Below are 15,174 nucleotides of genomic sequence, written 5' to 3'. Positions count from 1 at the left end.
CTCTACGTCATATCCTGTTCACACCCTACTTGGAAAATATATATAAGGACAGCATTGTTCGTTTTTTAGTTTAGTTTTAGTTTAGCTCGGCTTAGATTGCGCTGTGTCCTGCATGAATAAAGAGATACTTTGTACAGCTCAACCATGAATCCCGGGTCGTCTGTCTCCCGTCAGTGAAGCTCAGCCTGACAGATGTGTGCTTTGATTATACAATATATTTAATCAAACAGCTACAATTTTGTACATGTACTTAGTGCTAAGCATTCTTCATAGTCTATATCATTTAATCCTTTTATTTTTTTATTTTTATTTTTTGAAAAATATTTTATTTATTTATTCCCTTTTGTTGCCCTTGTTGTTTTATTGTTGTAGTTATTATTGTTGTTGTCGTTGTTGGATAGGACAGAGAGAAATGGAGAGAGGAGGGGAATACAGAGAGGAGGAGAGAAAGATAGACACCTGCAGACCTGCTTCACCACCTGTGAAACGACTCCCCTGTAGTGGGGAGCCGGGGTTCGAACCGGGATCCTTATGCCGCTCCTTGTGCTTTGCGCCACCTGCGCTTAACCTGCTGCGCTACAGCCCGACTCCCTAGTCCTTTTATTTTTTGTTAAGATTAATTTACTGGGAGTTGGGCGGTAGCACAGTAGGTTAAGTGCACGTGGTGCAAAGTGCAAGGACTGGCGTAAGGATCCTGGTTCCAGCCCCCGGCTCCCCACCTGCAGGGGAGTCACTTCACAGGCGGTGAAGCAGGTCTTCAGGTGTCTCTCTTTCTCTCCCCCTTTCTGTCTTCCCCTCCTCTCTCCATTTCTCTCTGTCCTATCCAAGAACAATGACATCAATAATAACTACAACAATAAAACAAGGGCTACAAAAGGGAATAAATAAATATTTAAAAAAAGATTAATTTACTAATGAGAGAGATACAGAAAGAGAACAAGAGTACTACCATGGCACATGAGATGCTAAGGGTCAGATTTGGGACCTCATGCTTAGAAGTCCAATGCTTTACTGACTGAACTGGCCTCTGGGCCCTGGTCCTTCCCCTGATATCACATCACTTAATTTTTTCTTTTTAATTTTTAAAAATTTATTGGATAGAGACAGACACCTGGTGGCCTGGGAGGTGGTACAATGGATAAAGCATTGAACTTTGTGTGTGTGTGTGTGTGTGTGTGTATACACCTCCAGGGTTATCGCTGGGACTCAGTGACTGCACTATTAAACCACTGCTCTTGGAGGCTATTTTTTCCCATTTTGTTGTCCTGGTTGTTATTGTTGTCATTGGTGTTGGATAGGACAGAGAGAAATCGATAGAGCACAGGAAGACAGAGAGGGGGAGAGAAAGACACCTACAGACCTACTTCAACACTTGTGAAGCAAACCTCCTGCAGGTGGGGAGCCCTGGGCTCCAACCGTGATCCTTACCGGGTCCATGCGCTTTGCACCATGTGCGCATAACCCGCTGCGCTACCACCCAGACCCCAGCATTAAACTTTCTTTCAAGCATGAAGTCCTGAGTTCAATCCCTGGCAGCACATATACCAGAGTGGTGATGTCTGGTTCTTTCTTCTCTCTCTCCTCATATCTTCCTCATTAATAAGTAAATAAAACCTAAGAGAGAGAGAGAGAGAGATGGAGAGAAAGAGAGACCTGCAACACTGCTTCATCACTCACAAAGCTTTCCCTGCAAGTAAGGAATGGGGGCTCGAACCCAAATCCTTGCACATTGTATCATGTGTGTTCAACCAGGTGTACCAACATCTGGATCCCTTAATCCTTTTCTTAACTTTTAGCTAGGACTATTATTATTAATTTTAATTTATAGACGAGAACACCAAGGATCCCCTGCTTCAGTAACTTGTCTAAATTCATATTGGTAATAAAGAGGAAGACCTATGATTGATACCTATGAGGCTGTCTCCCCAGGGCCCTCATCTATAAAATAGGAGTTAAATTATCCTCAGATTGTTGTGAGGATAAAATGAAACAAATGTAGTAGTGGAAGCAAACATCTGAGTCGGCTGGGATTCATGCGAGACTCTGCAGAACACTTCTTTCTACTTCCCTTTTCCTGTAAAATCTGTGTTAAAATATAAGACCTGTCAGCTATATTTTCCGCCTGACCAGAGAGAAGGTCAAATGGGAGAATAATGGGGCTGACGACTGCAGGGTGGGGATCCATGAAAATCACAAATGCCCCCGGCTCCCCACCTGCAGGGGAGTCACTTCACAAGTGGTGAAGCAGGTCTGCAGGCGTCTCTCTTTCTCTCCCCCTCTGTCTTCCCCTCCTCTCTCCATTTCTCTCTGTCCTATCCAACAACAACAATAACTACAACAATAGGGAGTCGGGCGGTAGCGCAGCAGGTTAAGCACATGTGGCACAAAGCACAAGGACTGGTGAGGATCCTGGTTCGAGCCTCTGGCTCCCCACCTGCAGGGAAGTCGCTTCACAAGTGGTGAAGCAGGTCTATAGGTATCTATCTTTCTCTCCCCCTGTCTGTCTTCCCCTCCTCTCTTCATTTCTCTCTGTCCTATCCAACAACAATGACATCAATAACAACAATGATAACTACAACAAGGGCAACAAAAGGGAAAATAAATAAAGAAATATTTTAAAAAATAACTACAACAATAACACAACAAAGGCAACAAAAGGGAATAAATAAATAAATATTAAATAAAAAAAGAAAATCACAAATGTAGGAACAACAAAAGTGATCTGGAAATGACAGTGAGCTGCATGTCAGTCTTAACTCAGCACTGATGAGTGTGTTTAAATGAAGTGCTAGCAACTGCCTTTGGCAGTGCTATATGGCAGACAGATGTGTAAGAGGAACTAGGAAAAGTATATTTGTTGAGAGGGGCACAGGTTCTGCATAAGAGGCAAGATTCAAGTCAGGGGGCCAGGTGGTGGTGTCCTCAGTTAAGCACACACATTAGCATGTCCAAGGACCCAGATTCAAAGCCCTGATCCCCACCTGCACAGGGAAATGTCACAAGCAGTAAAGCAGTAGACTGAAACTAACCAGATGAAATAGGGATATATGCAGATATCCTCAAAGCAAGAGTTCTTGGTAGGAAAAGTCATGTTTGACAGACATGGGAAACATGCTAAGGGTGGAAGAAGGGAAGGGAAGGGAAGGGAAGGGAAGGGAAGGGAAGGGAAGGGAAGGGAAGGGAAGGGAAGGGAAGGGAAGGGTAGGATGGTAGAGTCAGTAAGGTTACTAGTGAGTGATTGGTGGGGGGGAGGGGGGGAGGTCTGCTGGATGCCAGGTCCTCTGACTACCAGACGACTGTCATGCTAAGTTAAGTCTAGTGCCTCACAAGACTGCCATGGGCTCAACTCTATGCCTCAGCTGTGAGGCAGACACTGGGGATCTAGTCTGTCCAGAAACAGGTGAGCCAGAGAATCGGGGGCTGGGGTTTTGGGGCATATAAAGAAGGACAGAAGGTTGTTTAGCCTGTTAAAAAGATTTGAGTAATTTGGGAGCTGTCTTTGCAAACTGATGAAGAGCCTGTAGGTAGAAAATGAACTGACTGGAGTTCTGGTGGTGGGAATTGTGTGGAATTGTTCCCCTCTTATCCTATGGTCTTGTCAATATTTCCATTTTATAAATAAAAGTCCAAAAAAAGGTGAACTTATTTTCTAGAGGGCTTCAAACTATGGAGGGCAGGACAAAGCCCGGTTAAGGGAGGAAGAGGTGGCTTGATGTCACTGTAAGGAGAACACAATATCCTCAGAGCTGTCTCAGCACGGTGCAAGTTAACTGGCTAGATTGTGAGCTTTCAGTTCCTTGAAGTTTTCAAACAGCTGCCCAATAGCTTGGGGATGCTAAAGAGAGGGCTGCTTGGATGCATGAGAGGTTAAACTAGAGTAAGAGTTTGTTTGTTTCAATCTTACTTAGAAACTGTTTCTTCAAATGACAGCTTATGTGAAGCCTAGTAAATAAAATATTGCTTCTCTAATTGAGTTGGAGGTTAGAACCAGGGTTTTCACCTCTAAGACAGATTGGGATTTCTTGAAGCACCATTGAAAACGAGTGGTTCAACAGTCTTTTAATATCAAGCTAAGATTGGAGCTTGAGTGTGCCAGGCTGGTACTTGAAAATTGTCTTGCTTCCAAAGTTTGTTTATTGTCTTTCAGTTCTTTTAGCTTATAAACCTTGTCCCTGGCTGTCTCTTCTGAGGGTGTTCTGAATTTGTTTCCCACAGCTTCTCTGCAATACAATCAAGCAAAATGAACACTGCCAGGGACCAGGTGGTAGTGCAGCAGGTTAAGCACACATGGCACAAAGCACAAGGACTGGCGTAAGGATCCTGGTTTGAGACCCTGGCTCCTCACCTGCAGGGGGTTGCTTCACAAGTGGTGAAGCAGATCTGTAGGTGTCTATCTTTTTATCTCCCCTCTCTGTTTTCCCATCCTCTCTTGATTTCTTTCTGCCCCTAACCAACAACAACAACAATAATAGCAACAACAATGAGTAAGAAAAGGGAAAAAAAAAGTCACTACCTGAGCTGGGACAAATCATAAAATGCTGCTTAGGGGTGGATCTCAAGTCGTCTTAGTTGAGCAGTCATCCAAGCAGAAATTTATTTAACTCCATAGAGGAGTCCAAAAAGCCAGTAAACATATGAAAAAATGCTCCAAGTCACTGACTGTCAGAGAAATGCAAATAAAGACAAGAATGAGATACAGCTTCAATCCTATGAGAATGTCATACATCAGAAAAGGTAGCAACAAATGTTAGAGAGGTTAGGGGGTTAAAGGAACCTTCCTGCACTTCTGGTGGGAATGTCAATTTTTCCAACCTCTGTGTAGTGCAGCCTGGAGAACTCTCAGAAGGCTAGAAGTGCACCTACCCTGTGATCCTGCAATTCCTCTCCTGGGGATATATCCTAAGGAACCAAACATACCCATCCAAAAAGATTTGTGTATACCTACGTTCACAGTAGCACAATTTGTAATAGACAAAACCTGGAAGCAACCCAGGTGTCCAACAACAGATGAATGGCTGAGTAAGTTGTGGTATGTATACACAGTAGAATACTATTCAGCTACTGAAAAAGGTGAATGCACCTTCTTCACCCCATCTTGGATGGAGCTTGAAGAAATCATATTAAGTGAGATAAGTCAGAAATAAAAGGATGAATATGGGATGATCTCACTCATAAATGGAAGTTGAAAAACAAGATCGGAAGGGAAAACACAAAGCAGAACTTGGACTGGAGTTGGTGTATTGCACCAAAGTAAAAGACTCTGGGGTGGTGGGGAGTGTTCAGGTCCTGGTACATGATGGCAGAGGAGGACCTAGTGGGGGTTGTATTGTTATGTGGAAATGTTATACATACACAAACTCGTATTTTACTGTTGACTGTAAACCATTAATTCTCCAATAAAAAAAAGGAAATAGAAAAAACCACAAAGAAGTGGAAAGATATTCCATGGTCATGGGTTGGAAGAATTAACATCATCAAAATGAATATATTACCCAGAGCCATCTGCAAATTTAATGCAATCCCCATCAAGATCTCACACAAGTTTTTAGGAGAACAGAACAAAAGCTATGAATGTTTCTTCTAGAACCTGAAAATGCCTAGAATTAGCAAAACAATCTTGAGAAGAAAGAATAGAACTGGAGGTATCACACTCCCAGATCTCAAACTGTATTATAGGGCAATAAAATAAAATAAAATAAAATAGGGAAATTTACTGGTTGTCTTATCTCTGTGCCAGTCTTTGTGCTAGACGTTGAGAATATAGTGTCTAGTAAAATATGACCCCTGACTTCGAGGGATGTACAGTCACTTATAAAAGACATTTGTAAAGGCAGAATATAAAACACTGGGGAAGACAGAAACACAGGAATACCTGATGGGGGAAGGGCATGGAGGCAGGTAGGTGTCAGGAAAGACTGTAAGAATTGCTTCAGTAGGGGGTCGGGCGGTGGCGCAGTGGGTTAAGCGCATGTGGCGCAAAGCGCAGGGACCGGCGTAAGGATCCCGGTTCGAGCCCCCGGCTCCCCACCTGCAGGTGTCTATCTTTCTCTCCCCTTCTCTGTCTTCCCCTCCTCTCTCCATTTCTCTCTGTCCTATCCAACAACGAATTGCGTCAACAAGGGCAATAATAATAACCACAACGAAGCTACAACAAGGGCAACAAAAGGGGGGAAAAATGGCCTCCAGGAGCGGTGGATTCATGGTGCAGGCACCGAGCCCAGCAATAACCCTGGAGGAGGAAAAAAAAAAAAAAAGAATTGCTTCAGTGATCATACTCAGAAAGATAAAGATGAATGTATTTGGTTTTTGGTTGAGGAATCAGCTCAGCAGTAGAGCACAGGCCTTGCATGTATGAAGTCACAAATTCAACCCCTATCACCACTTATGTTGAAGCAGTGCTGTTTCTCTTTTGCCACCAGGGTTATCACTGGGGATCAGTGCCATCAATACAAATCCACAACTCCTAGTGGCACCACCTCCCCCTCCCCCCCCAGTTTGACAGGACAGAGAGAAATTAAGAGAGGAGGAGACAGAGATGAACAGAGAGAGGTAGACACCAGGGCTAGGCACAGTACACCTGGTTAAGTGTTCACATTTCACATTACAGTGTGCAAGGACCTGGGTTCAAGCCCGTCTCTGTCTCTCCCTCTCTATCTCCCCATCCCTTCTCAATTTCTGTCTCTATCCAATAATAAAAATTAAAAAAATAGAAAGGTAGACACCTGTAGACCTGCTTCTTTACCACTCATGAAGTGACCCCTGCAAACGGGGAACGGGGGCTTGAACCTGGACACTTGTGCAGATGATAGGTGCGCTTAGCTGGGTGAGACACTGCCTAGCCTCCAGCGCTCTGTTTCTCAGTCTCTCACTCTGACCCTGGGAAAAAGATGAGAGAAGACCTAGTCGGGGTTGTATTGTGATGTGGAAAACTGAGAACTGTTATGCATGTACAAACTATTGTATTTACTGTCAAGTGTAAAAAACATTAATCCCCCAATAAAGGAAAAAACAAAGCCAGACCCTGAAGCTTTCCTTAGGTGACCCAAAGGGGTGTTGTCCTAAAAATCTTGAGGGGCTGCAGGATAAGAATATGTGATCTGAATGTGTCTCTTCGAGTTTCCAAAGCCCAGAAAACTCAGATGTAGTCTTGTGGATGTGAGGGGTGAATCTATCCAGTGGACTTCACAAATGACACTTTTTAAATCTGGTGCATGCAGTCATCTTCTATTTCTGACTTGCCTCCTAATGCAAGGAGCAACCTTCAAACCATTTGGTACCATGTACCAAGTTTCTCTTAGAAGAATGAAGGATTGAAAAACAAAAATCTACCAACTTGCCACATTAGGAAAACTGTCAAGACCAGTGCTTCAAGTGGCATGAAACAAAGTACAGAAAAGCTTTTTTTTTTTTTCCTTCCAGAGTTATTGATGGGGATCAGTGCAGCACTACGAATCCTGTTCCTGGTGGCCATTTTCTCCACTTTATTGAATAGGACAGAGAGAAATTGACAGAGGAGGAGGAGATAGAGAGACAGTTACCTGTAGATCTGCTTTGCTGTTTGTGAAGCATCCCCCATGCAGGTGGGGAGCCGGAGGTTCGAACCTGGACCCTTGCATAGGCTCTTGTGCTTAGTACTATGTGGGCTCAACCAGGTGCACCACCACCTGGCTCCCACACAGAAAAGCTCTTACTTAGAACATGATGTCTTTGGACTAGTTTGGAGAAATCAGAAATGTTTTTATTATTTAGTTGCCAGTAGGAAAATTGGCACACTTGTTTCCTGGAGCAAGGCCTGGTTCAAGTGCTACTCATGACTTGTTGAGGCCTTAGTTGTCTGTTGGGTGGTTGGCAAGTTGTTCTCTTTCTGAGCTGGGTTGGGCAAGAGTTGGGATCATAAGGAGAGAGCAGCAGCTCATCTCATCAACTAGCAGGTTCCTAGCAACTCAGAGTTAGCGCAGTGCCCAGCACATAGGGAGCTCCTAGTAACAGAAGTTAGCACATTTATACTGTAAGGTCAGCTCTGAGACTTTTAATGGTCTACTTTTATTGTACTTCATGGTCTGGTAGGTTTGCCTTGTATTGCAATTGTGAGTTCAAGGGCAAGGACAGAACCTTTAAAATCTGCCCAGAAAGAAGCTTGCTTAGCTCAGCCCCAGTTTCAAGTTCTCAGAATAACTGGTATTCCCTCCCTGCCCCCAACTCAAGTGTCAGCTGTCACTTCTGCAAATGGCCCCCAATCAATAAGCTACTGCTTCCATTCTGCATTCCAAGACAGTTTCCCCTCCCCCCTCAAAGCACTACCAGTACTTGAAATAATCTTACTGGTCTATTAATTTGTCTTCATAAGAATACAAACTCAAAAAGAACAGGGGCCATTTATATGAACTGTTCATTGCAGTACTATCCATTTCCTGTGTTTAACATATAACAGATGCTTAATAAATACTATCAAGTACTGAACTGGTGCTAAATAAAATAACTAATAGAATGGGCATTTGTACCCCTACTCCAAGACTAAACAGATTATCAGTACTGTGGAGTGCAACATTCTGTATATGTAGCTTCTGCTCATAAGCTGGTTGGAGGAAAAAGTAGCAGCACAGACATCCTGAGAACAAGACAAGGCGAAATATGACCAGGTACTAGTGTGAGACATAGAATCAGAGGCAAAAACCAATACAGGCGGACTGGATTCTAAGCCTGAGAGTCATATACAAATTTAATGCAATCCCATCAAGATCCCAACCACATTTTTTTAGGAGAATAGAACAAATGCTACAAATGTTTATCTGGAACCAGAAAAGACCTAGAATTGACAAAACAATCTTGAGAAAAAAGAACAGAACTGGAGGCATCACATCCCAGATCTTAAATTGTATTATAGGGCCATTGTCATCAAAACTGCTTGGTACTAGAACATGAATAGACACACTGACCAGTGGAATAGAATCAAGAGCCTGGAAGTAAGTCCCCACACCTATGGACATCTAATCTTTGACAAAGGTGCTCAGACTACTAAATGTGGAAAGCAGAATCTCTTCAACAAATGGTGTTGGAAAAAATGAGTTAAAACATGCAGAAGAATGAAACTGAACTACTATATTTCACCAAACACAAAAGTAAATTTCAAGTGGATCAAGGACTTGGATGTTAGACCAGATACTATCAGATACATAGAGGAAAATATTGGCAGAACTGTTTTCCACATAAATTTTAAAGACATCTTCAATGAAACGAATCCAATCACAAATAAGACTAAGGCAAGTATATATTGGTATCTGGGTTTGCAAATATTCCTACTCAGTAAATTCTTGGTTTTTGTATGTTATAGATTCACTTTAACTCAGAGTATTTAAATATAGGCACACATACAACAAAAATAATGTCTTGGCTAAAATTCGTATCACTTATTTATTTAACAAACAACCGAGTATCTTCTTTTTTCCAGGTCATATTTTTGCTGCTGGGAATGGAAATAAACCCTGGCCCTCAAGGAGTTCACAATCTAGTGGGGGAGTAAAACACATAAACATAATGAGAAGTGTGCAAAGGGAAGACGAAAAGTAGAGGAAGCTAGTTGGATGGTTAATATCTACAGGAAAGCAAAAGCTGGCTGGTGTGCACTTTTCTGTGAATAGATAACACATTGGTTCTCAGTATGGAAGGCAAATGTATGTAGGTGATTCCAGTGTTTGGAATCACCTACAGCACACATTAAAATGCAAATCACCAGTGCTGTTTCAGAGACTGATTCAACAAGTTGGGGTTTGGGACCTGGACATAAGTATTTTAAAGTTCTTTAGGTAACTAAAATGAGAAGCTAGATAAGGGTTGCTCTTTAAACTGGAATGAGAATGATCTGTACATCTAAAATGCTAATTTGTGTTGGTCTTTAATGAGAGGCAGTTTGATTAGAGGAAGCAGGCTGATATTAAACTCTACTATACTACATGTAAAATTAATTCTCACAATAAGTACATGAGGTAATTAAGGTTTTTTTTTCAGATGAGGAATACAGAGTTAAAGTTTACTTTGTTTAATATTATAAAGCAAATAAGCCTCAGCGTTGAACTGAGTCACTTAACTCAGAAGCCTGTCTACCTATTCTCACCAGAGCACTGCTGAGCTCTGGCTTGTTGTGGTGTGAGGGATTGAACATAGGGCTTTGGAGCCTTAGACATAAGTCTTTTTGCATAACCACTATGCTATTTCCATTGCAATTCACTTACTCTTAACATAGTTAATTAACCAAGAGACAAATTTACTAGTTCAAAGTTAAAATTTTTGTGTTGTCATCACCAGGACTTTACTGCTCCCTGCTGGCTTTTTCCAGAGAGAAGACAGAGGAGGAGGCAGGGAAAGAAAAATACCTACCACAGCACCAGAGCTTCTTTCAGTGGGGTAGGGGCCAGGCCTAACTGGCTCTGTGCACATACCAGGCAGGCACACTATCCAGGTGAGCTACTTTGCCAGTCACACAATTATTTTCTCCCTCTGTCCCCAATCTCATTAGGTGAACATAAAACAAACAAAAAGACAGTACTTTATTCATATTTAACATAAATATTTATTTTATGGGATAGAAATAGAATGAGACCAGAGCAACACTTGGTTATACATGGTGCCAAGGATTGAGCCCAAAGTCTCATGCATGCAAAACATACATTTTACCCACTGAGCCATGTCATGCTTGATATAATTGTCCAGGGATGTTTCTATTGACAAGTGGGGATGTATGGCAAAGTTGTTAGGAAAAAGAAAGTAAGCAGCTAGTTCTTACTTCTTTTCCTGTCATTTTCTCACCTTGTAGTGATATTATGAAAATATACTATGGCTAAGAACTGGAAGGAGAAGTAAACACACAGCAAACCACAGAAGCAATTCATATATATATTTTCCCCTTTTGTTACCCTTGTTTTTCATTGTTGTTGTAGTTGTTGTTATTGATGCCATCATTGTTGGATAGGACAGAGAGAAATGGAAAGAGGAGGGGAAGACAGAGAGGGAGAGAGAAAGATAGACACCTGCAGACCTGCTTCACCGCCTATGAAGTGACTCCCCTGCAGGTGGGGAGCCGGGGTCTTGAACTGGGATCCTTATGCCGGTCCTTGTGCTTTGCGCATGTGTGCTTAACCTACTGTGCTATCGCCCAACTCCCCACAGAAGCAATTCTATCTAATGCCAAAACATCTACATCAAATTTCTTAAAAAAAAGAGCTGTCAGGACTAAAAAAAAAAAAAGGCCCAGGATCTGCATTAAGCAGTTTAACAATTAGGTAAGTTATGAAAGACTAGCAGCTTTTCCATGTTATTAAATAAACACTATTTGTCTTTTCCTGTACATAGACATTCAAGTACAACAAAATGAACACAGTTCATAAAAATAATGGGAAGTCTAATCCCATTTAAAAAGTTTGGGAATAGGTCCTACTATAAAAAGTCTTTTGTAATAAGGGAAAAATACCGACACCCACAAAGTGCAAATACTGGTTAAATTCTCATTCAGCACATTCAGTGTTGTATAACCAGTCTTTAGTGGGAGCAGCAGACAAAGAGGAAGAGCAAGTGGATCACCAGTTGACAATACTAAGAGGCCCCTGAGGTCTTGGGATTAAAAAACTGGTGTGCTGGTATATTGCACCAAAGTAGAAGATTCTAGGGTGGGTGGAACAGGATGGCAGAGGACCTAGTGGGGTTGTACTGTTGTGTGGAAAACTGAGAAATGTTATGCATGTACAAATTATTATATTTACTGTCAACTGTAAAACATTAATCCTCCAATAAAGATTAAAAAAAAAAATGAAAAAATAAAAACTGGTGTGTAACCACCACCTTCGTCTATCCATAAACTAAGAACCCAACAGTGACATGACAAACCAGTCATGAGTTTGCAGCACTGGAGAGTGACTTTCTTTTTTTTTTTGATGTTTCATGAAGTTGCTGATTTCAAAGATGAGTTTAAGATCAAATCAGCCAGAGCACTGACACTGACACTGGCACTGACAGCACACACCTTAGATTTCATTATGTAGTATAACAGGAATATTTTAAGACAGACTTTGTTTTATTGCTATATTTTCCCCACACTCAACCTGGGGGACATCTGTTTCTGGCAACTACCACCCTCCCCCCTTTGTTTAAATACTGGCATGATTTTGAGTTTAAAAAACAAAGCAAAACATGTACATCTGGACAGACCTTTCCTTACCAAACTTGATTTATTTACACTGCAATGATTCACCCCCTCCATGTACTTAACTTCTAATAGGCAGAGTTAGACGAGCAGGTGCCACAAACTGTGGCCTAACAATAACCAGGCACTGTACCTGTGTGTTTAACTATCCCTGAAGTCTACCGGTACTCCGAATCAGTTACACTAAAGGCAACTCTGGGGGACATATGGATGAGTTCTCAGTGCTAAAGGTAACATCTATTTGTTCTAAATAGGATATTTGGGTTATGCCTTTGGCAAGCCAAGTCTTGCATAGGAAGAGTATGGAAAGCCCACATCTATCTACAGCAGCTCAAGCTTATTTTCTCACAAGTTTGTAAAGATGAACTGGTGACTTGAAAGCTGTGCTGTCACAATGGCCAGAATGCAAGTGCCATTATTACATTGTGTAAAATCAAGTTAACTATCCTGTGCATCCTTAGCTATCCCTGGTTATGACCTTAAACACCTGGGAGATAATCATGAGAATATTTGGGTATTTTGTTCCTGACATCAAATAATAGGGCTCACCTTCATGACTACTTATCAGAGACTGTTCATTATAGATGTGGAGCTTCCTCCTGAGAGGTCAAGGGGCTGGGTGGGTTCTAGACTAGCCAAGGATGAGCAAACTCTGTAAGTTGACCCTTTCAGTTTTAAGTCTTATTCTGGTTCTGGATACATTTCAGTTCTGCTCCAAGTCCACTTTGTTCCAATTCTGCGATGACAGACATGTATTTGAACTCATTTGGTCTGAAGTTAAAAGTTTCCACCAACCCATATGTCTCTTTCCGACTAGTGGCATAGAAGAGCTGAACTTGGTTGGCAATGCACTGAGCCTCAGCAACATTCTGTAAGGTAAACAGAACAGTGAGAAAAAAAGAGTAGTGAGGTCCTTCCCTGCACATGGTCCCAAAGTACTGTGTCTGACTCCTTTGGTGGGTGGGGTGCCCTTTCCCAGAAAGCTTCCCATGCTGCCAGTCACAGTATTTAATTCACAGAATATATTCGTTTTCTATGCCCCTTGTCTTTTTCCTTTTAGAATTTATTTTACAATATATGCAATTTATTCATTTATTGAGGGGGGGGAACTGGAGCACCACCCTAGCATATGCAGTACTGGGGACTAGACATTACCCACTGCACAACCTTCTGGGTTGCACTTTTTTTCTTTCTTTCCTCTGTCTAGTAGGAATTCCTCAAAGTATGTGCTTGTTTCACATTTCTGCATGTAGAGACATCTGGTGAATGCTTGCTAAATAAATCATATGTTCAAAAATTCCCTCATTTGGTTCCCTAATAACTATTATGTGTATTTTTCAGGGTAAAAATAAAGAGCAACAGCTACCCAGCTCCCAAAACTAGTCTGTGAGAGTATTACCTGCTTGATTTACCAAACTCTTGAACCCAACATGGTTTATTTTATTTATTTATTCAATCAGAAAACTAGTGCCAGGGATGGGTGGTGTCGTGCCTGTTAGAGTGCAAGTTATAGTGTGCAAGGACCCGGGTTCGAGCCCCTGATCTCCACCTGCAGGGGGAAAGCTTCATGAGTGATAGAGCAGGTCTGCAGGTGTCTCTCTCAATTTCTGGCTGTCTCTAATAAAGATAATTTTAAAAAACTAGTGTCAAATCCAGCTGTGATAGTTTTATAACCCCTTGACAAACTCTTCCCTGTGATAGAGTCTCATTTCTATTCCTTGGGGGTAGGTTGTGCTTAGTGACTTGCTTCTAACGAATGAACTATGGTGGGATGATGGAGGGTGATTGCTGCTATTAAGTTATAAGAGGCATTGTAGCCTCTGCATGCTAGACATCTTGAATCACTTGCTCTGGGGAAAGTTAGCTGCCATGTCTGAGGATATTCAAGTAGCCTTTAAGAGAAGTCAACATGGAAAGGAAATGAGGTTTCTTGACAACTGACATGCAAGTGGAACAGGAAGTGGACCCTCAAGTCCAATCAGCCTTCAAAGGACTGTACTCCTGGCCAAGATCGCAACACAACTTTATGACAGACTATGCCAGAAACATCAGCTACATTGCTCTTGGATCCCTGGCACACAGAAGTAATAAACATTTGGTGTTTTAAGTTGCTAAGTTTGTAATAACTTGATCTGTAGTCATTTATAAATTATAACTATTTTACCAGCAAAGTCCAGGGAAGAGAAGGGGTTGTCTTCTCTAAAGCTCAATGCAAGGATACAGTGACCAGGCCACTCTCGTCAAAGAGTCAGGGTCTGGACACAAGCTACACTCTCAAACTTTATCAGAGAATTACTTCAAACAGCTCTTTGCTTTTTGCTTTTTTTATGTTCTCCATTTCTAGGTGGTCAGAGGCACTTTCTCATTATCATCCTGTTCATAGGGCCAAAATTAAACCCCAAAAGGACGGTGGAAAATTCCTACTGAAACTGACTGTCAAAAGTGTGCTAGGACTAGCTGTAGAATGATAGAGATGGGTTTATAAATATCCTAGGCTGCTTTTCTTTGACTCCCTCCTGTGGGGCTTTCAAGTCATTTCTCACAAGCAGGCACTAATCTCTAAGACTGGATCTTCAATCAAAGACCTTTTTTTAAAAGGCTGGCTATTTCAAATTAATAGAATTTGAGAGCTAGAAGGGGCCTCAGAGATCACACAGTCCTCATTTAATAAGCCTGGAAACCAAAGTAGATGAGGTTCAGGGATAGGCCCAAGGTCATGTGCTAGCAGATGGCAGAGTCAAGATGAGACCTCTGGACTCCAAGGCTGGTATTCCCTCCACTTCAACCCTGACTCTGTTTCTAGTGGGGTAAAATAATTAAGACTGTCAAGGTCAGTAACTTTACTTCATGTTTTACCTTCCTAACATTCAAATGAGTCTCAAGAGCAAATGATTTTTAAAGCAAGTATACTGTTTTGATCTCAGGCAAATAACACCATTTTTCTCAGCTTCTGACATTGAACTTTTATTTGAAGATTAGGA

The 15,174-nt window shown here is 41.7% G+C and overlaps 1 protein-coding gene across 6 annotated transcripts in view; it reads right to left on the bottom strand.

Annotated features, from left to right (window-relative positions):
• The window catches only part of ATPAF1 (ATP synthase mitochondrial F1 complex assembly factor 1), a 51,891-nt gene that overhangs the window by 6,374 nt on the left and 30,343 nt on the right, over positions 1 to 15,174 (bottom strand). For 2 of the 6 annotated variants that reach the window (XM_007521358.3, XM_016187371.2), the window contains exon 9: positions 9,381 to 13,062. The exons of the other annotated variants lie outside the window; for them this stretch is intronic. In XM_007521358.3, coding sequence (XP_007521420.1) covers positions 12,868 to 13,062 — 195 coding nt within the window. In that variant the 3' untranslated portion in view covers positions 9,381 to 12,867. Of the gene's footprint in view, positions 1 to 9,380; positions 13,063 to 15,174 lie in introns of those variants that run through there. 6 annotated transcript variants of the gene reach the window in all.

Source organism: Erinaceus europaeus, chromosome 13, assembly GCF_950295315.1.
Source record: "Erinaceus europaeus chromosome 13, mEriEur2.1, whole genome shotgun sequence".
Classification (NCBI taxonomy): Eukaryota; Metazoa; Chordata; class Mammalia; order Eulipotyphla; family Erinaceidae; genus Erinaceus; species Erinaceus europaeus.
This window is presented reverse-complemented; position numbering and strand designations above follow the sequence as displayed.